A 21,397-nucleotide genomic window follows, 5' to 3' on the forward strand; every position below is an offset into this window, starting at 1 on the left:
GGAAGGCAAATAGATGCAAGCCTGATGTGTTCTTGTCCCCCCAACATTTTGTTGTGCTCTACAGAGATAGGAGTATTCTCCGTCTGGTCGCCCCTTGGACTGCAATTCCTGGTACTCATTTTCAATCTCAAATGCATTGCAAAATTCTAAAAACGATGAATCCTTCAAATCTGGTCTATCGCGGGTCTCTGCACACCTCACTTGAGCCTTTTCAATTGATGGAATGGTTTTTGTAGATGATACACCTGGAGTGGCCGTACCCTCCTCTAACGTCAGCTGTGCCGCAACTTTACATTTTGAAAAATAGCTTGTTATTTTAACACAACGTGGGAAATGTGCATTGTGTTTGTAGGCGCTGCAGAGTTACAATCTTCTCCTGCTTTGGCTTGTAAATTGGTGACAGATGGAGTACTTCTCCACTCCCTTCTTTAGCAGATCGAAGTTTAGTAGTGAAGTCAGGCCGGAGAACATGGAGCCTGCGCTTAAAGCGCAAGGGTGTCCAAAGGTCATAGAGGGTCTTATTGCTTTTCTGCGCATGTGATAGACCATACTCTGGTGCTTATCCAGGCCTAAATACTAATGACAGAGACCTAATTCAAAGAGATATGCATTACTTTACTATTTACATAAAAGTCATTAGAACCCGGCGAGAGAAAATCAGAATGCAACAAGCATTCTGATTGGCTCTCGCCGGGTCATTACCCGGCCGAGAATCCTTCGATTCTCGGCCGGGACTCCAGCCGCCTTGTCCCCGGCGGGGGGGCGTGACAGCCTATCAGCCAATGAGGAGGCTGGAAGCAGGGCCATACCCGCTCCGAGCCTCCCCGCGGCTGAGAGGCTGCCTTCGCCCCCCGCCGGGGACTCGGGTAAGCTTTTTCTTTTTTTTTTCCCCTTCCCTCCCACCCCACTTACCTTTTTGCTCCTGCGTACCCGCTGGGGAACGATAGCAGGCTCCAGCAGTGTGGAGACTCGGAGCGGGCCATCCCCTCTCCATGCCTCCACACGGCTGGAGACTTCCATCGTCCCCCAGCGGGGACGCAGGTACGTTTTTTTTTTTTTCTTCCCCTCCCTCCCTTCCCCCCTACCAACCCCACTTACCTTTTGCTTCTTTTTTTCCGGGAGCGGACGCGCTGGGAACACTTATGTTCCCAGCGCGTCTGCTCCCGATGGCTGCCATGGAAAGGGAAAACGGACTCCGTTTTCCCTTTCCATGGCGGCCGGCATTTTATTATTATTATTTTTTTTTTTTCTGTTCCGAAACGTGTTTCGGAACAGAAAAAAAAGCAATTAGTACCCCGGTCTAACGGGCCGGGGTACTAATGGCAATAAGCCACGAGGTGGCGGGCCAATACCGCCCGAGGTAATGCCCCCGGGGCACCGTTACCTGGGGCGGTATTGACCCGCCACCTCGTGGCTTATTGCCACAATAATGTCACCTTCTTAACTCTAAGAGTCTTTATTTGACTTTACCTTTGTTTCCTTGTGAGGCTGGATATCCTTTACCTTGCTGGCCATAGCCTGCAGTAGACTGCAGAAGACTGCACTCTTGCCGCACTCCGTGCTATAGGAGCATTTTTTAGTTGAAGTGTGTTGCAGCAATTTGGGTCCTTCAGGAAACAAGCTGCAACAAAATCCGGGTACCGTGCAAAAGACTGCACTCTAGCCGCTCTTGGGCTGTGGTCTCTGCTGTAGGAAAGTGTTTAGTTGATGAATGTTGCAGCAATATGGGTTCTTCAGGAAACAAGCTGCAAGGAAATCAGGGTGCAGTGCAGAAGACTGCACTCTCATTGCACTCGTGCTTCTTCTTTTTGATATCACCACCTGATTCTCCTGTGTAAGTGGTACCTCCTCCTCCCTCCTACTGACACCTCTCCACTTCTATCTGCCTCTCCTGCCAACGTTATCCACTTTGCAGTCTTCACCAAAGTATCGCCAGCCAACTCTCTCTCTCTGCTACTCTCTAATCTCCAGCCGTCACCAAACTCGAGCCTCCTGATCCTCCAACCTACACTGCCAGACAGGGCTGGCCTGGCTTATATAGGGATATTACTACTTCCCCTGATGTGTGAAGGACTACCTCTGTGCACCTAAGCTGGTGTGGCCTTGTGATTATCTAAGCTGCCTGGAATCACATCGGTTGGAAGAGGGGTGGAGTATACCTACATCAAGCCTGGTGGCCATCTTGCATCAACTATCTGTGTATGGAGGGGCTGAGAGAGGTAGTTTTTTTGCATGTTATTGGGTTCTCAAATTCCACAAGTGAGCCGCTTGCATTCTGGGTATCGTGGGGGAAATCTGCTTTGAAGCCAGGCTACTGCAAGGAGAGTGAAGCACAGCAGTCCGCCAGAGATCAAGGCGCAGACTCACATCGGACACAAGCTCTAAACCAGACTCTCAATGCGGGGGCTGGGAGGGGAAATGGCTAGTGTGCCAAAGAAAATCACATACTGCAGAACCAATCACAGCCTACTTACATACAGCATATCCAATCAGGTACTAACAGCAGAAAACACTAGACACCCACACCCACAAGCAAGTAGTGGACATTTTCGAACAAAACGTAATTATTACAGTAACTTATTTATTTTAAATACAAAATACATTAAGATGTGTAACATACATTTAAATCTGTAGTAAATATTTTTAAAAGCATCAATCTAGTCAAATAACGTTTTAATAACATTAACACATGGCGGCCGCCATGTTGGAAGTAAACATGGCTGACAAATTCACCACATAGTAGAAAATCAGCCAAAGAGTGCAAAAAGGGGTGTATTTTGCACACAGATGGATGGACATGGGAGGAAAATCCTATTGATTTAACTTTATATGGTCGTAAATGGATGGGACGCATAGGCCAAACAACACATATCCTTCCTCATATGCCAACCTGCATTGAAAAGCATTACAACAAACCTGCATCCAAGGCCCCTGTTTCAAGCTCTCATGCTAAAGCTCTTATTTTAATGACAATAGTTTTTGGTTAAAGTAGCGCTTTTGGCGCCACCTAATAGCCAAAACTAAAAAGGCGGGACAGGGGAGATTAACAACAATAGCGATCCTACTAGGCCTTGTGACATTCGGATCGTGCAAGTGCAGTAACAAGAAATGCAGTGGGGAGGGGAGAGATGTAGGTGGGTGCAGGGGGTGGTAAGTGATGGTCAGGGCAGGGGGCATACAAATGCAGGCCGGGGGAGAAGGAAGAAAGGGCCCAGGAGCTAGACATATGCTGGGGGAGTGAAGGGGGGCAAGTGGCAGGGGATGCCGGAGGCGAACCGCTGTCTAAGTGCGAGGACGGGGGGTGGACCAGTCTTGTGGGAGATGCTGAACCCACCAGGCTAGTCAAAGGGCAGTGTTGGTTTGGGGAGGTGCTGGTGTAGACTGGTCAAGGATGGCCTTGTACCCTGTAAGGCTCATAAGGGACCAGGCCGCCAGTCGCAGCTGCAGGTGGGGGCATTAGCAAGGGAGGGTGAGAGGGAAGAAGTAGAGAAGAGCAGGGTCTTGAGAAGCTTACGGACCTTTAGGAGGTCCAGCTGAAGTATGAGAGGGGCAGGGAAACCATTCCAGAGGGAGGCAACTGCCGAAGAGAGATATCTACCCCCGACTCTATGCTTGGAAAAACTTCTCATCTGCAGAAAGTTGGAGCTAGAGGACCGAGGGGCTCTAACAGGGAGGTATTTAGGGAGAGAGAGTTGGATGTAGAAGTGTCCTAGGCCCCAGAAAAACTTGTGCATGATGCAGAGGGTCTTGAATTTGATCCTTGCAGCCACCGTAAGCCAGTGTGAGGGGAGAAGAAGATAGAGGAGTCAAAGAAAGATGACACCAAGGTTTTTAGCCTCAAAGCTGGTGAGGGGAGGGGATGCAAGTAGGGCGGCCAGAGAGTGGGAGGGAAGCAAGGAACAGGAGTCCCAATGAGAAGGATCTCAGAGTTACTGGCATTAAGAGAGCTGTGTCTCATCAGCATAACACTGGAAATGAGAAGAGAAGGAGGGATCAAGTGGGCCAGAGGGGCAAGGCATATGTTGAAGAGCCACAAGTGATAGGATACAGCCCTGAGGGAGGATGCAGGTAGAGAGTGAGGTGGAGGAGAGGAAAGGGCCCAGTTGCACCTGGCAAGGTCGATTAGATATGAAGGAGGTCAATCAATCCAGTGGCAGATCCGTGGTACCAAGGGTATCACTGAGCCGCTTTATGAGGGTGGCATGATTGACCGTGTCAATGTTATGTTATTTGATATTTGTATAGTGCCTACTGCTATTGGTATGGCTTCGAAGCACTGTCGAGTGAAAGGCCCGTCGGAATATCATAGTCTGTGCAAACATGGAAATAAAAATAATGAAATTAAATTCAAATAGATATTAGAATTTAGGTGACTATTCAATTACTAGCAGAGATGACTGTTTAAAACATTATACAAATGATGCAAAGTATTGTGCTCAGGCGCAGAGATGACTGCTATGTCACTGTGACAGCTGGAACAAATATTTTGTGGGAGCTGTATTCTTTATTTTTTTTTTTTTTATTCTTTATGGTTTAAAACAAACCTTTACAAAATTAAACAAGTTACAGATTAAAATAAGAACATAAAACGTTTCAAGAAATTACAAGTCAGTTTTCAAATCAAATTCGAGATTACAAATTCGGATGCGTCTAAAATTTCTCATCAGCCATTCCTCAATAACAAAACATAACAATATCACAAAAAACAAAATACAATACAATATCCTTATCGAATTAAAACCTAAGTGTCTAGAAATAAACTAAACCCTAGTTTCTGTAAGCAGTTTATACTGTGAAATTAAAATTGAATCGAGAGGTCCTAAAAATCTTGTCAAACATAGTGTCAGCCGTTGGCTAGAACCTTCCATACACCTTCTCCACAAGGATTCTTTCCAAGTATCAGAGTCATTATACATATACAAACCAAAGGATACATTTCTTTGGGAGTTGAAAGATGGACAAAACATAGTAAGGTGTTTCAAGGTTTCAAGCACTCTTCCTTGTTCACAAAAGCGACAGTTACCCATAGATTTGTTATGACTGAATTGATCCCACAGAAGCAACCTTTCATTTGTGATAAATTGATTCAGTTTAAACCTCATGTACAGCTTTCTTGCATTATTACACTGGAAAATGTCCAAATAGTGCGCACGGTCTCCAAGTTTTCTGGTGAATTTGGCATATTCATAATACATTTTGCTTTTACCAATTTGATCCACCATAACACACCAAAAGTATTTTTGGAATTTCTTTTTAAAAGCTGGGATTCCTATTATTAGATCATCCTTATCAATCATGATTTCATTTAGAATTTTATCCATTTTATCTTTATATTTTACGATGGAGGGTACATCCTCCTCATTCAATAATTGTGCCAAGTCCTCATATAAAGATTTTTTCGGTGGAGCCAATAGTTTGACATAGTTGTTGAGTCGTCACCAATACCATTTAACAGATAAGGGTAAGATCCCAACTTCATGGCAAATCATCGTATTCGGTATTGACATAGCCATCCCCAGAACTTGCTTCCATAATTTTCCCTGTGTGCAATCCAAAAAGTCCTCTATCTCAAATATACAAATGTCTAAGATATACAAAAGTATTGGTTCTACCTTTAATAAGTAGAACTGTATTAAAGGGTCCAAAGAAAATTTACAATATCTATGATATATAATTTTCATTTGGGAAGTAAGTGGTTTAACTTTATTCTTAATCATCTCTTTCCACATTCCTATAGAGTAGGAATGGGAGAGCTGATAGCCTAAGTAACGCATCATCCTAACTTTAGGGATAATACACTCATTAAGCAACCAGGTAAATTTGGTAGTTTTCTTTTTCCCATCAGTAATCACAATAATAAACGATTTCAGTGTGTTTACTTGAAGGTTGTTTTTATAGGCATAGGATTGAAAAGCTGTCAATTTTGCCTGTAAGCCAAACGGGGTGCGATCCATAAACAAAAGATTGTCAGCGAAAGCAAGCCAGTTAATTACCAGACTGCCCAATTTCACTGGAAATGACACAACATCGGCCCAAGCTATATCAAGGTCAGCCAGATATAAGTTAAACAACACTGCAGCCAAATTACACCCCTGTTTAAGGCCTATTTCTGTGGGTATTTTGTCGGTTAGAGCTCCTTCTTTAGTTAATCTAATTCTGTATGTGGTATTTTGATGGAGAAGTGCTAAGATGGCCACCAAATACATCGGGAAACCATAAGCGGCCATTTTTTCCCAAAGAACTGCACGGATGATTGAATCAAAAGCAGCCGTTAGGTCCAAGGCCACCATATAAATCGGACCGGTATGTTTCCCCTTGGTTTGGGCATATAGATGTGCTAGTATAAAGGCATTAAGCGAGCACCCCACTAGTTTGCGAAAGCCCACCTGATATTTAGGCAAAACATCTAACCGATCTATAATCTGTAAAATGGATTCCAACAGTAAATAGGTAAAGATCTTCACTGATGCATCCATGAGTGCAATAGGTCTAAAATTATTCGGATCATCCCAACTCCCCTTTTTGTAAATGGGGATGATATTCGCCGAGCACCAGGAAGGTGGGATGCAGCCTGTTAAATAGACACTATCGAATTTGTTCTGAAGAATTCTTGCCCAGAATAGGGGATTCTTCTTTATCAAACATGGTGGGATACAATCAGGGCCAGGGGCCCGAGAGGGCTTAATCTTACCAATCGCTCGAATAATGTCATCCAAAACCCAGGGGGATTTTTTTAAAATCATAGTGTGATAGTTCATGGTACCGATATCGGCAAATCGTGGGGGAAGGGCAAATTTAGCTTGTACATATGTGACCCAGGTAGTAGCAGCTACAGCTGCTTCTTTCACTGACGATGAAACTCCTCTCAGCAGTCGTAAGGCAGACCAAACTTGTCGGGAATCATGTTTTAGGAGATAGGATAGCATATTCTGGTTATCGGCTGTCAACAACTCATATTTCATAGTTTTAAGCCTGTTACGGTATCTCTGATTAATTTTCGCTTTTAACATCGCATATCTGTCCCCCATTAAATAAGGAGGGCCAAGACTACGTATGTCCTTACGTTTCTCTTTGCGAAGATTTGCTATTACTGAATTAAATGTATGATGATGAGACAGTGGTTCACTGTTTTGGTTTATAGATATTAGATACCGAACATGAGTCTGGATTCTACGTCCATTATTCCATTCGACAATGGGACAATCCCTACCAGCTCTGACCTCTGGAAGATATATGCTAGTATCATGTCTCAATCGATCCATCATTCTCGAGCATATTCTGCCATTCCAACGTAAGCTGATATTTGGCCGATCTAAAACATTGTGGTTAGAGCCAAATCTTTAGCATATTGTCGGGGCAAAAATTTCAAATTAAGGAGTAGGGCCATGTGATCACCCAAAGCTGGGTCACATATGTCTAATGATGCAACATCTGCCAAAAGATTAGTAGAGACAAAAAAATAATCAATCATGGAAAATGCCTTACCTCGAACCCAAGTATATCTATAGTGGTCGAGGTTGGGGATCACCAGTTGGATGTCCCATGCAAGAAAATAATCAACCCACTTCTTCCCCAAATTCATAGAAGGGGTAAACGAACGGGAATGAAAACAATTAGGTGGTGTGAAACACGAGGCATTGAAATCCCCTCCAACAATTATAGGAATGCCTGGATCATTGGATATGACATCAACAAGAATTCTATCTAATACCTCATGTAAATCACACTGTGCTATATGAACATGATTCCAATACAAACAAATAACCACCAGTGTACCACTACCACGTCCTATACCTCTTAATTTTACTGCTATTATGGAATAATCAGCAAAGACCAATTCAGAAGAAATTCTACAGGCCTTATCAATGAGGACCGCAAGGCCACCAGATGGACGTCCTAGTGAACCTTTAATGGCGGGTTGGACGTGGGTACAATACCCTGGGATATCAAAATGGGACAAATTCATGGATTCTTGAATCAAAATGATCTCAGGGCGAGCTTCAGGTTCCACTCGAGATACCCAGAGCCTGAAATTTTTCAGGCCGCAGGCATTCCAGGACATTAATGTCAGTCCCCTCCCCTTATTCTATTTATTAGCCATGTTCTGAAAAGACGAAATCTGGGGTGGAGGCTCAGTTGACTTAATACCAGAGCAAGCCATCGCTAAGGTCATAAATTGCTTAAAGAGTTCCTCGTTCAATGGGGCTGGGAAAGCTCCCTCATTGAACCCCATTTGCGTTGTCTGCTTAGCGACTGTTTTTTCAACAAAGGATTTCGCTAGATCTTCGTTTTGAAATATAAATGGGGTTAAACCTATCAGTTCAAAATTGGTTCTTTGAGCCCAAATCATCCTCATGATGATATGCGAGTGATAACCACAGATCATCCTATTATTGTTATTGGAAGAAAGTCTAACCCAATCAATATCGTCAGATCTGATAGTTCTCAATGCTGGTATATCCTGGAAAGCTTTCAGGATAGCAGATCGATTTAGGCGCGTTTTCCCATTTGGTGTTTCATTAGATTCCCAACCCATGATAGATGGCATCTCTGGAGAAAGCTGTAAGTCCGCCTCGTCTGGGAGTATATCAAAGGGGGCTTCTGCCCCAATGATTTCTCCACCATGGTTCTCAAGAGTCGGGGAGTCAATTAAGCCACTCACATGCGAAGGAGCCCGGGGACCTCCTTGAGGTTCTTTAGTGTCAATCTTAGTTACTTGTTTTTGAGCTAGTTTTCTATGCTCTTTCAACGGTCTAGGACCGCTTCCTCCCTTCATTATGTGCGAGGCTTTCTTGATTCTCATGTTAGGGAAGAAATTCAACAGATTCGATTGCTTAAGATTGGCAAGTTCCAAATTTGTATCTTGTTGTACAGCTTCTGTTATATCACCTAGGGTACCTGGTTTCAGATTGGCATGCATTTCGCTGTTATGAGCACGCAATCCCTTAGGCTTCAAACCGGTAGATTCACAAGACTCAGGTAAATTCAATAATTCCTTGGATTCTGGATTAAGTTGCTCCAAGTCAATGACCTGTTCTTCAGGTATCATGGGAAAGCACAGCTTCTTATTCGCCTCATTTAGGGCATTTGCTTTCAAGAAGTCGTTTTTTATTTGTTTGTTGGCCGCTTTAATATTTTTTTCTTGATGGAATTTCCTTTTTTGGGCTCTTGCAGCCATTTTTCTCTGCTTCCTAGTCATGACACCGCCAATCGGAACTTGGGAATCAATGGGAGAGGGTAAGATGGTCATAGAGGGCCCTTTGGGATATAGTTCATCCTCAAGGTCTATTAGATTGGTAAGGTCAGACAGGTTACTAGTAAATTCACTCCCCTCAATGTGTTGCCCCTCCTCCGTTCCCCCCATTTCTCGAAGAATGCGATCTGCAGGAGGCAAATCACACGGGAGGTCACTGAAACGATTCGTCAGCTGCTGTATAGCCAGCACATTGGCTGAAATGGCCAGAGACAGTTTCTGAATCATTGGTTCAATCACAACTTTAGGATCAATTTTGGGGACAGCTGTTATGGCGGCGAAGGACGGTTTACTCTCCCCTGCCATCCTTGGATCTGCCAAGGTTTGCGAGGCCTGATGTATGCCCTCAATACGAGGTTGGATTGCCTCTAATTTCAAATCTGGCAGGGTCATTTGATTAGCAGTCAAGTGAACCACCTTCTTTATACCCATTACACCCGCATCGCAGGCAAATAGAAAACCTTCTATCCTGCTAATCTTTGACAAAACATCGACTAAAACACCTTTTAGAATACCTATTTCACCATGAGTTTGTTCATGTCCCTTATCTAACAAGTTTAATAGTCTAGTCATTACCGGAAAATCAGTGGCCATAGACTCATTACATGATTTCTGTTGCTCAATTACATTGTGAGTGCCAAGGTGTCTAACATCTGGATTCTGTGATGCAGAGAACATTGCAATTTCATGTTCCGACAAAGAGAGTACATGTATAGGGTCATTATTAATTTTTGTGTCAGTGGGGGAACTAGATTTGACTTTATTATAGTCCCTTCCCATCAATTTGTTAGGGCACATAATAGCTGTCCCACTCATACTTTGGGATGAGCCATCTAAGTTGTTAAATAGATGGACATTTTCTATACCAAATCTTGAGTGAGTAACGGGGGTGGAGGGAGCCTTGGAGAACCTCATACGATTCCCCAATGCAGCCTCAATGCCAGGTGGTATTATAGAGACATCCGCTAATTTGGTATTGCTTGAAGTTCCTCCAGCAAGAGCCGGTACGCACATGTTAATAAGGGACTTTGAGGTCGTCGAGGGAGATTGATTATACAATATTTCCTCACAGTCATTAAGGTCATTAATTTTAAAGGTAGCCACACTCTCTACAGAGTCAGTCAGTCCCATACCACCAACCCCAATCGAATGCTGGATAATGGGGGCATTCTCTAACAAACACATCTTAGACATGACTCTGGAACATGAGTTGCGGATGGGGCCGACACACAGAGAGACATCAGTCATAGATAGCCCCATATTGGCAGTGGCAGATAGAGAAGCCCCCTTAATAGACTCATTAATAGTGTTACCTGAGTCATTGCTAAATTCAGGTAAGGTGTCACGAAGTTTCCGCCCACTGCGTAGGCCATTAACCATATTTTTAAGTTTCCTATACTCTCGTGTGGCCAAGGTAGAAGAGACCTTCTAACCTTCTAACTCACACGTTGAAGCAATACAATATATCGAATCACTATAAATCACCTCTAACCAGCACAGCCCGTGTCCCGTCAAACAGTCCAACAGTCAGTGCACTTACGAATGCACTTCCGGGATGCGCGCGCGCGGATGCGCGTGCACTCGGAAGATAAGGACTGCGGGAACTCGTTGGTGGGCGTGGGCTGGGAGAGACCAATGAGAACACCTGAAACAGAGGAGAAGGAGCCTTTTCAAAATGAGGAAGAAGGGAGCGAGACAAACTCACTATCTCCCAACCGTATCACAGCACAACACACCACCACCCAGGATGGGGGGGCCCCGTGCAACACAACACCACACAGAATCTAAACACACATCCCGTGCAATTACTTGTGGGCGTGCAAGGCACCACGTCGCAGCAGCAGTCCAGCAAGCCGCGTTTCGTGGAACGTAGTGAGCCTCTTGTCGACGAGCACCTCGAAACAGTCCAGCAAAGAGGATTCCGGCAGCAAACCAGGGAGCAACAAAAAAAGAGGGCAGACAGTCCAACAGTCAGTGCACTTACGAATGCACTTCCGGGATGTGCGCGCGCGGATGCGCGTGCACTCGGAAGATATGGACTGCGGGAACTCGTTGGTGGGCGTGGGCTGGGAGAGACCAATGAGAACACTTGTGGGCGTGCAAGGCACCACGTCGCAGCAGCAGTCCAGCAAGCCGCGTTTCGTGGAACGTAGTGATTCCTCTTGTCGACGAGCACCTCGAAACAGTCCAGCAAAGAGGATTCCGGCAGCAAACCAGGGAGCAACAAACAAAGAGGGCAGACAGTCCAACAGTCAGTGCACTTACGAATGCACTTCCGGGATGCGCGCGCGCGGATGCGCGTGCACTCGGAAGATATGGACTGCGGGAACTCGTTGGTGGGCGTGGGCTGGGAGAGACCAATGAGAACACTTGTGGGCGTGCAAGGCACCACGTCGCAGCAGCAGTCCAGCAAGCCGTGTTTTGTGGAACGTAGTGATTCCTCTTGTCGACGAGCACCTCGAAACAGTCCAGCAAAGAGGATTCCGGCAGCAAACCAGGGAGCAACAAACAAAGAGGGCAGACAGTCCAACAGTCAGTGCACTTACGAATGCACTTCCGGGATGGGGAATTAGTATTATAAGTAGTCTATCAACTCCTAGGGCAAATTACATGCACCATTGGCAGATATGCCAGATACATTGAAAGCATGTCCTCTTGTCTGTACTATTGGATTGTTGCAATACAAATGTTTTATATTGGATACAGACTTGCTGGCAGTGATACATGGACATCTGTAGAGAATAATATCACCTTGTCCTCCATCACATCACCAATCTCCAAGACTTCCGGTGCTATAGAGAAAAAAACACTCACTCTCCCCACCTGAGTCCCTGAATATCCTTTTCCCGCCCAGAGGAGTCCTGTGCACCTGGGATTTGGCTAGTGGGAATTCTAGTGAAATATTATGCTCCTGCTGGGACCCTGCAATCCCTGTGGGACCACCACAAGCCTAACGCTAAACCACAAGCACAATGACTAAATGAAATCAGCATGCTCACTTGGCAGTCACATCTGAAACTGTTACGCTCACCTGGTATCCACGGGGACGCCACCCAGCCCTGTTTGGATGATTTGCACTCTCCCGGTCCCTTGGTAAGGCCTCTGGTTAAAGATGGGTCTGCAATATAGGAGAGCTGGATTCAATACCAGATTTTCTTTATGTTTTCCCACTTCCCTTGGCCTCAACTCCTTCCTCCCCCTTGGGCCCTCTCCTCACCTTAATATTGTAGAAGGTGGATTCTCCGTCCTGCTCCTCGTGGCAGGGGCGCGTAGATGTGGGGGCGAGCAGCGACCAAGTTACTTCACTGGTGCAAGCTCCCCCCTGTGGGAATCCAGGCCTGCTGCGACTCCGTAGGTTTGCTGCTTTACAGTCTTTATATGCAGTTCTTATGTTCCTCTTAGTTCGAATAATAATGTCTTGCTTCTTTCCTTTTAGGTATGTAAAGGTATTTTGGAGTTGTCATGCAGTTTGAAGATGAGCATTGGCCGGTAGGTGAAAGCGCGGTGTGCGCGATGCTGTCCGGTGAGTAATGCGCGATGCGCAACGCTGTTTCGCCTTTTATATTGCTAACCTGTGTCTTTTCTCTCCTTGCAGGTTGCGATGTTCCTCGCCGAGCGCCGTAATGTTCCAGCAATGATACTGATCAGGAGATGACTACCCAGGTAAGAATTGTGTGGCTTTCTTCATTCGGAAGGAAACGTGAGTCAACGCGTACTAATGCTGTCTTTCTTTCTCCTCTTTCCAGGTTATGGTATTCCAGGATGCATGCGGTGCCGGATAATGGTGTTCGTACCTTCAGGTGAGTGGAACGAAAGTCGGTGATGGATTGAAGACAGGATACTGTTCCAGGTAAGTTTCGTAGTGTTCTTTCTCTCTCTGCAGGTCCTTGGTTTCAGGTAAGCTGGCATCAAAGAACTGGACAGAGTGAGCGTTACGCTGCCCACAGCAGAATAATGCAAAGCATGCTCAGCATGTTCTGCTGTTTGGGTGTGGTTTAAATAGTCTCAGGTAAAGTAGTCCAGGTAAAATAGTCCCAGGCCTGCCACACCCAAAGTAGTCCAGGTAAAGTAGTCCCAGGCCTGCCACACCCAAAAGACTAGAACGCATAGCTCAGTTCCTTGTAACTGAGCTATGTGTGTGCCTTCATGTTGGCTGAACCCCCCCAAGTTAAATAGTCCCAAGTAAATAGTCCCATTCTAATGTTGGTCTTCATGATGGTTATGAGCCTGGCGCCAAAGGCGCCAGGACTGACTCCAAGAGAGTCTTGGATAAGGTTTTAAGGCCTTTGACCTGGCCCTAAATGGAAGGCCGACTTGCCAGTGAGGGCCAGGGGAAAGGGTCATGGCAGCAACCCAATGCTAAGCACGTCCATCCATCGGGTGGACCCTCAGGTATACTCAGTAGACAAATCACAGTTTCATATTAGGATATATATAAATGGAAATATATCAGCGGGAATGGCAAGGAGACAGTATCCTGAAATATCTTTCTGAAACATATTGTATGAAGACCATCTCTTACAAATCAAAATGTAACACATAAATGAGAATATTTGAGTGCAAAGCATAGCGTATCATGTAAAAACATAAAACATTTGTGTTGTACTGAGCCTGCCAGAGTTATTTTTAAGCCGTCTCCTACCTTGGTTGTGCATGTAAAGGGGTTCCTGTTGTAAATAAAATAAGAGTGTGCCCTAGCATCTGTTCCTTGCACTTAGGTCCTGTTAAAAACAAGTACTAACAAAAGGTTATCATTTAGGCATTTGTGTAGGTAATAGATACACAATTGTGAAGCAGTGACATCATATGTTTGGGTACTTGCACCATTTTCCCGCCATTGCTATGTCATGGCCAGGCCCATTATGGCAGGGATTGGGAAATGTCTATTCCTTGGTTTCTAGCTACTTCTATCAGGAAAAAGCTTCAAAGTTTGTGTTGTATAGGGCATGCCAGTGTTATTTTTAAGCAGCCTTCTGAGATTTAGTCCCACGATTGTGCATGCAAATGTGTTCCTGTTGTAATTAGAATGAAACAGAAGTGTGCCCTTGCACCTGTTCCTTGCACTTATCTCCTGATAAAAACAAGCACTACCAAATAGTAACATTACATTTATGATTTTAAATACACTGTTCGTATGTTTCAGATTAGTTCCCGATTCCAGATAAAGGAGAAGGCTAAGGTTTAGGAGTTATTTGTCCAGTCAGCATGGAATGCAAACATCAGGTTTCTTGTACATTATCCCCAGTTTTTCCGCTCCAGTTCCATGTTGTCGTTACAGGCGCGGTAGACTCGTTTACATAGGTCTGTCTTTCTGAAGGCGGCTATGGGTGAATTCATCCACTTTGCTGAACTAAGGCCAATGTACACCTGGATGACTCGAAGAAGTATTCACTGCCTGTGTTTGATTTGACAACCTAGAAAGATGAAGTAGAAGGTACACACAGTCATTAGGTAAGGGCTTTGTCAACAAGCTTCATCAACCACTCATGTTGACAATATCTTACTCAAATGGTGCATGCAGTGCTTAGATGGGTCCTCGTGAGTTTTACCACCACCCATTTAGCTGATAAATCTACCATATTAAGAGTGTCATGATGGAGGTGGTGTTATTCCCTTTTTAAGTGTCACAAACTATTGCGGTTTGGAGGAATTACCACCAGCGGTAAATCTGTCAGTGATAATTCCTCCATTAACTCGAAAAATACCTGCAGCCCTGCGTTGGAGGTATTTCCCCTGAATTCTCTCCAACATCTGAATTTCATGGAGATTTAAAATGGTGGTAAACCCAGTACAGAAACCTGATGGCTGACGGCATTAGGGTTTTGCATTACTCATAACCACGGCCATTGCTCTGGGACAGCCCTCCAGACCATTGTTTTTCAGCGAACCATGTAATTACATGAAGGAAAAGACCATGTGCAAATCGATTCCGGTTACTCCAATTGTTTGAAGCTACTCCCAAACTTGAAATGTTTGGAATTCTGTTAAAACAAAGCAGATGAGCTGCAGAAGCGAGTGATGTGAGAAAGAAAAGCTAGCTCTTAAAATGGTGTCATGCTGAAAAGACACGTTGGTAACTGGCATAATTATCCAATGAAAGTTTAAAAAAGCATATTGTACTAGTACCTTAAAAAGAAATCATAACATCTAATCACAGAAATCAAAGATTCAGTTTAGAAAAGTAATTGTCATTGTGACACTTGGGACATCACGCTTTAGTGCCAGCTACTGCCATACATTTCCCATGTGCCTACACCATTTGCCAGGTATTACCAATATGTGTCGATGTGCCAGATATAACCATCATATTCCAAGCTACTCAGGTTATTTGCCAGATATTGCCATCATTTGTGGGGTGACAGAAGGACCAGCTCATGGTCCTGGAACCCCACCTCATATAACATGTCTTTCTCTTGATGCTGAAGGTGGACACGTGGCAGTGGGAGAAAGGCCCCTCTGACTAAGAAAGCTTCTCATGGTCTAGCAGAGCCAATCATAGCAGTGCATTCAACGTGGACTGTGAATGGCTGGCAATAGGAAGGCTTTGCCTGTCAATGAAGCTCCGATTGGCTGCCCCCTGGCATTCGCCCACAGGACAGACACGAGTCACTGTTGAAACACCAGGGGCCTTATTTACAAAAATGTTTTAACATGGGAAAGTCCCATTTACATTTTTTTTGTAAATCAGGCCCAAATCGCATAGCAATCTCGTGTTAATTTGCCTTGTAGCAGTAATCAGTCCCATTAGCCCCACTTCATTGCCACTTTCTCTTAACACCAACATCTTTGTTTGGCCACGAGGTGAAGGGTTAACCTCATCACAGGATTTACAGCAGCAAAATTACTACTTGCTGCAAATCTTACAAAACCCCCATGAAATCCAATTGGCTCCAAAAATGGAGAATTACAGCGCTGTTCGCTCACTTGTAATCCCGCAGCAAATCTGCGGAACCGAGGGACAGAAACAGTAAAGGAGTTTGGCAGTAATGTCAGCAGAATGACTGCAAAGCACATTACGGGGCCCAATCACCATTATAGAATAGGATTGTCCTCTCTCTTGACGTCACCTTTAGTCTTTCCCTTCGTGCTGACAATCCTGCAAGAGATGACTGACTGCTCCATAGGAAGCACCACTGAAGACTGCTGCCCATCTATTTTTTCAGGAAGATGCGAGAGGAGAAGCACCACACACTTTCCATTCTCTCGCCTTGGGATCTGCGCCTGGTCAATGCCAGCCAACCACTGATGCATGTTCTTGCACCCAATATGCCAGTGGAGACAAAAGCTGAAAAAAGGAAGGTTGCCTCAGTTAATTAGTAAAGCGTATGCCCGTGTTTTGATGTCATGTACCAGATTGAAACAGCCTAATCCTTGGTGGAAATTACAAATGACCAGTTGGTTTATACTTGATCCAGTTGCTTCCATATGGGTTTTTGGACATTGAATGAATGCAATAGAGGACATTCCACTGCACCGTGGCACTAGTGTTTACCACCTGACCGCGTGATTTGTTTTCAATTGTATTTTCATTTGACCAGTAGAAGTGATTGCGTTTTTCCAAATCTATTATGCCACAACTGGTTCCATTAGAAGACATTTGTAACCGGCCAAATCTATTTTGCACCCTTGCTTGTCAACATTTGCTCTTTTTTGCAGGCAATGGAGAATGCAAAGGCACTGTTAGACACAGGTGCATTTTGCTGGCAGAGGAGATCACCAAGGCAATGTTAAGAAGGCCTGTTTTTCTAAGGTGGAGGAGAATGCCAAGTCACTGAAAGGCGCACATGCATTTTGCAAGCAGAGGAGAATCTGAAGGCAGTGTTAGAAAGACATGTATTTTGTTTGCAAGAGAGAAGCCACGGCAGTGAGAACTACATATGTATTTTGTTGGCAGTGGAGAATGCTAAGACAGTGTTGACTGTGATTTTACCGAAACAAATCAAGTGAAAAAAATCACAGAATGTTTTACTTTTTTATTTGGGGTTCACTCCCCCAAACCCCAAACCCCGTTTCCCTACGTTTTTAAACTCATTCAACCTTGTGTTCCACAGCGTTTGTGAGTTGCTCCCAGTCCTCGGGCAAGTGTCAACTGTGTGCGGTCAAGTCCAAAAAGGGGTGTATGTGTCAAGGGGCTCCCTGAGTGGTCCCCTTTCCTCCAAAGGGGTAAATGCACTCATAGTGGCCAGCCCTGAGTTCCACAGTATTTGTGGATTGGTCCTGGTCCTCGGGCAAATGTCACCTGTGTGTGTCTGTGTCAGCAAGCCCAGTGGCAGTAGTGGGTAGCCCCGGCGGGGTCCTCGCCCCTCCCCAGAGGGAAAAGCTCAAACATGGAGGGACAAGCTCTAAGGTGGCCCGGCTAGAGCTCAAGGATGGCCGGGGCTACTGCTCCCGGCCTTGGGCGCCTGTCTCACGCATGGGTCGACCATCCCATCCCAGAGCCTGGCGGCAGTCCCAGGGAGCCCTCGGCGGGGTCCCCGTCCCTCCCTGGTGGGAAAAGCTCTAAATGGGCCCTGTTAAAGGTCCAGGGCGGCTGGGGGTGCTTAACCCCGGCCTTGGGCGCCTGTCTCACACGCAGGTTCGACTGTCCCCAAGCCCGGCGGCAGTCCCGGGGAGCACCGGCAGGCTCCCCATCTCTCCCCAGAGGGATAAGCTCTAAGGCGGACAAGAAAGCTCTAACGTTGACAGGGAAAAAACTCTAAGGTGGCCTGGCCAGAGCTGGAGGGTGACGGTGGGTGCTGGCTCATGCTGGTCCTTGGCCCTTTGTTAGGCGAGAGCCAAAGGCCCTTCCCATCCAGGGCCATTGGAATGCTTTGCCCTCTCCAAGCCCGGCCATACAAGGATCAGATGGCCGGGCTGCTCTGGAAGTCTGAATGGGCGTCAATTTGAATTTCTTCTCCAGTTGGGTCTATAAGGAGCCTGGATGCTTTTGCCAAGAGGTCCCCCTCTGTCATTCTGAGTACAAAGATTACAAGAAAGCTTTGTCACCTTCCTCCGGATTACTATAGACTGGGTGTGAGGACTATAGACAGGGTGTGAGGGACCTGTCTCCACTCCACTCGGTTCTCGCTGCCCAACCCGAGCTCCGTGGCGAAGCTGCCACACCACCCGAGCCTGGGGCCGTGTCCCACGCAATGCCCCAGCAGAGACTGGCCTGCTGGGGGCACTCTTCTGAGCATTCCATGGGATAGATTTGGCGCACTTGGTCAATCTAGGGTTGGACTGCTTGGCCAGCCTCGGCTGTTGTTTCAAGAAATTTGCTTCCACCCACCTTGGGACCTTGCCAAGGGTATGCCCCCCTTTGGGAGGGCCCCCTTGTATGGGCAGCTCTCCCCTCTGAGCAGAGCGAATGCCGATCAGCCCGGCAGCTCCCCAGTGGTCAGATAACAGTGGACGGGGTCGGGTGGCGCTAGACCCAGTGCGGGCCCCTGCAAGCCACAATGCGGCACCTCCTACACCGAGCACGTTTCTCCAGCAGTTCGGAACACATTTTATAAATGGAGGGTAATGGCAAGGCCATATTAGGCACACATGCATTTTGTAGATGGAGGAGAATGCCGAAGCAGTGAGAAGCACGTGTGTGTTTTGTAGGTGGAGGTCAAAGCAGTGAGAAATCCACATGCATTTTTGTAGGCAGCGGAAAACTCAAAGGCAGTGTTAGGCAAACATGCATTTTGTAGCAGGAGAAAATACAAGGCTGTGAGAGCCACATATGTATTTTGTAGGCAGAGAAAAAAGTCAACGCAGTGGAAGGCACACATGCATTTCGAAGCAGATGAGAAGGACAAAGCAGTGTTAGACACATGCATTTTGCAGGCACAAGGCAATAAATACTAAGCAGTTTAGGCACACATGCATTTTGGAGACAGAGGAGAATGCCATGGCAGTCATAAGAACACATGCATTTTCTTGGCAGAGGTGAAAGCTAAGGAAGTGGGAGATGCACAAGTACTTTACTTGCAGAGTTGATCTTCAAGGCAGTGCACGCACATGTACATTGTGAAGATGGACAACTGCTAAGGCAGTGAGAAACACGTGAATGTTTTTGGGGAACAATGATACATTGCAGTGTCAGGCACACATGAATTTTGTCAAATGGTGGGGAATGCCAAACAAGTGTTGGGGGCACCTACATTTTGCTGGCAGAGCAGAATGCCAAAGCAATATTAGGGTTACTTGGATTTTGTAGGGGGAAAGAACAGTAAGTCAGTACAACTGTGGTAAGTCAGAAAAAGGCGCTGGACAAAGGGGTGACATTTCGACACAGGCTTTTATTTAATAATAAGAAAATGTCCCATCTATCCCTGTAACTACAGGGTTTGCCCTACCTAATAGAACTCTAACTTGGGTGCTCGTCCCTGGGGTAGTTGTCCAAAGTAAAGGGATTGCCCTCTGTCCAAAAACTGTCCTACTCTGACCCTACCACTAATCTAAAAGGTATTCAGCAAACACAAATAAGACCAGGAGAATTACTCCCTTCTCTGGTCCAACTGGTTCCAGGGGCTTCTTTGGATTCTACCAAATGTCCAACCATTATTCCTTCTCAGCATCAAAAGTATTTCATGTCTGTTCTCCAAGGTGTTTATTCGCTCTGTTCTGTTCTCTTCCAGAGTGGTTCTATGCTTTTCACAGTCACTGTGTCCAGGGCGCCTACTCGTACAGTATGCTTGACTCGCCTTATCTTCTTCTTGTTCACTACAACCAGGGAGATTGCTCCCCTAATGTCCATGGTGTTTTCCCTGACTTTTATAAGCACATAAGCACTGCAAAGTGGAAGCTTTCTCCCATAGCAATCTTTACTCTTGATAGGGTTGTTGTAATTACTGTTACTTGGGAAATCACTCCCGAGGCAATCTTGACTCTTGATATTGCCCTTGCAATTACTGTGATGAGGGAGATCACTCCCGAGGGCATTTTTACTCTTGATATCATTTGTGCAATTACTGTGACGAGGGAGATCACTCCTGAGGTGATCTTTACTTCACCCAACACCCCTACCGGGTCTCCCACAACTCCTGTTACCAGTTGTATGATGGGAGCTTATGACTGGTTCTTCCTGGGGTGGTAGGTAGACTTGCTCTCGTTGAAGGTTCACACATTCCTCCCTCCACTGCAGAGTCTTTGGCCTGTGGGTGTCAACATAGTTGAAGGACCACACGGTCCACCTCTCAGAGGTCACGCCAATGTCGGCCTCCTTCCTTCCAGCTTCTGAGTAGGTTGGGTCTCCGACTCACTACAGAGTTCTCGGCCGACCATTCCACGGTGTCCCCACGACTGAGGATTAGCTTCTCTCGACAACCTTCTAGCTCCCAGGTTTGAATTTCCCAGGCTTGGAAGTCTTCACTGTAGCTGCTCTCCCTCTCATTGAGTCCTTTCTTGGTTTTTATTCCCTGTAGCTGGGTCCTCCCCAGCATAGTACCAGAGTCCTTCTTTTGTGCCAACAAAATGTTCTTCATGCCTCCTTGGGGCCAACTCTTGCCAGCACTGTCTAAACTTAGGAGAGGAGTAATTTGCATAACTCCTTCACTCTCCCTCATCTCAGTACTTTTGGGATAAAAGATGTTGTCACTCTATATGTTCCTTTTACTTTTCCTCGTCTTGGTGGTGTCAAGTCTAGGGTGAGAAAAGGAGGAGACAGTAGTGTTTTCAGGTTGGTTTTCTGGGAACCTTGGCCATGGACTCAAAGGAAATAGGGTTAGGGAGTACCCTCAAAAATGGGAATCCTTGTCCCCATAAACGGAGTCTCTACCTGTGAGGTCCTGCTTGCCGCCACCCCTAGGGGGATTGTTGCGTAGCGGGCTCACCTCCCTAGCCTCACAGGGAAGGGCTCCCCTATGGGGAGAAGTGACAAGATCCTGTGAGGCGTCACACAACCTAATGTGCATTTTGTAGGCAGGGAGGATGCTTAGGCAGTGTTAGGCACGCATGTGTTTTGAAGGCAGAGGAGAAGACCAAAGCAGTGTTAGACACACATCCATTTTGTAAGCAACGGACAATGAACACTAAGGCAGTGTTAGGCACACATTCATGTTAAAGTCATGAAAAACTCCAGGACAGGGAAAACCGCACATGCATTTTGTAGGTGGAGGAGAATGCCAATGCAATGTTAGGCACATGTGGATTTTGTAGATGGCAGGGATTGCCAAG

The 21,397-nt window shown here is 45.8% G+C and overlaps 1 protein-coding gene across 3 annotated transcripts in view; it reads right to left on the reverse strand.

Annotated features, from left to right (window-relative positions):
- LOC138450493 (uncharacterized) overlaps positions 1-21,397 on the reverse strand; it is a 604,516-nt gene that overhangs the window by 364,909 nt on the left and 218,210 nt on the right. Inside the window, exon 3 of one of the 3 annotated variants that reach the window (XM_069604841.1) lies at positions 2,562-14,667. The exons of the other annotated variants lie outside the window; for them this stretch is intronic. Within the exon in view, the coding sequence (XP_069460942.1) occupies positions 8,087-10,633 (2,547 nt within the window). The 5' untranslated portion in view covers positions 10,634-14,667 and the 3' untranslated portion in view covers positions 2,562-8,086. Of the gene's footprint in view, positions 1-2,561; positions 14,668-21,397 lie in introns of those variants that run through there. 3 annotated transcript variants of the gene reach the window in all.

Source organism: Ambystoma mexicanum, chromosome 1p (assembly GCF_040938575.1).
Source record: "Ambystoma mexicanum isolate Mex_15411 chromosome 1p, UKY_AmexF1_1, whole genome shotgun sequence".
NCBI classification, from domain to species: Eukaryota; Metazoa; Chordata; class Amphibia; order Caudata; family Ambystomatidae; genus Ambystoma; species Ambystoma mexicanum.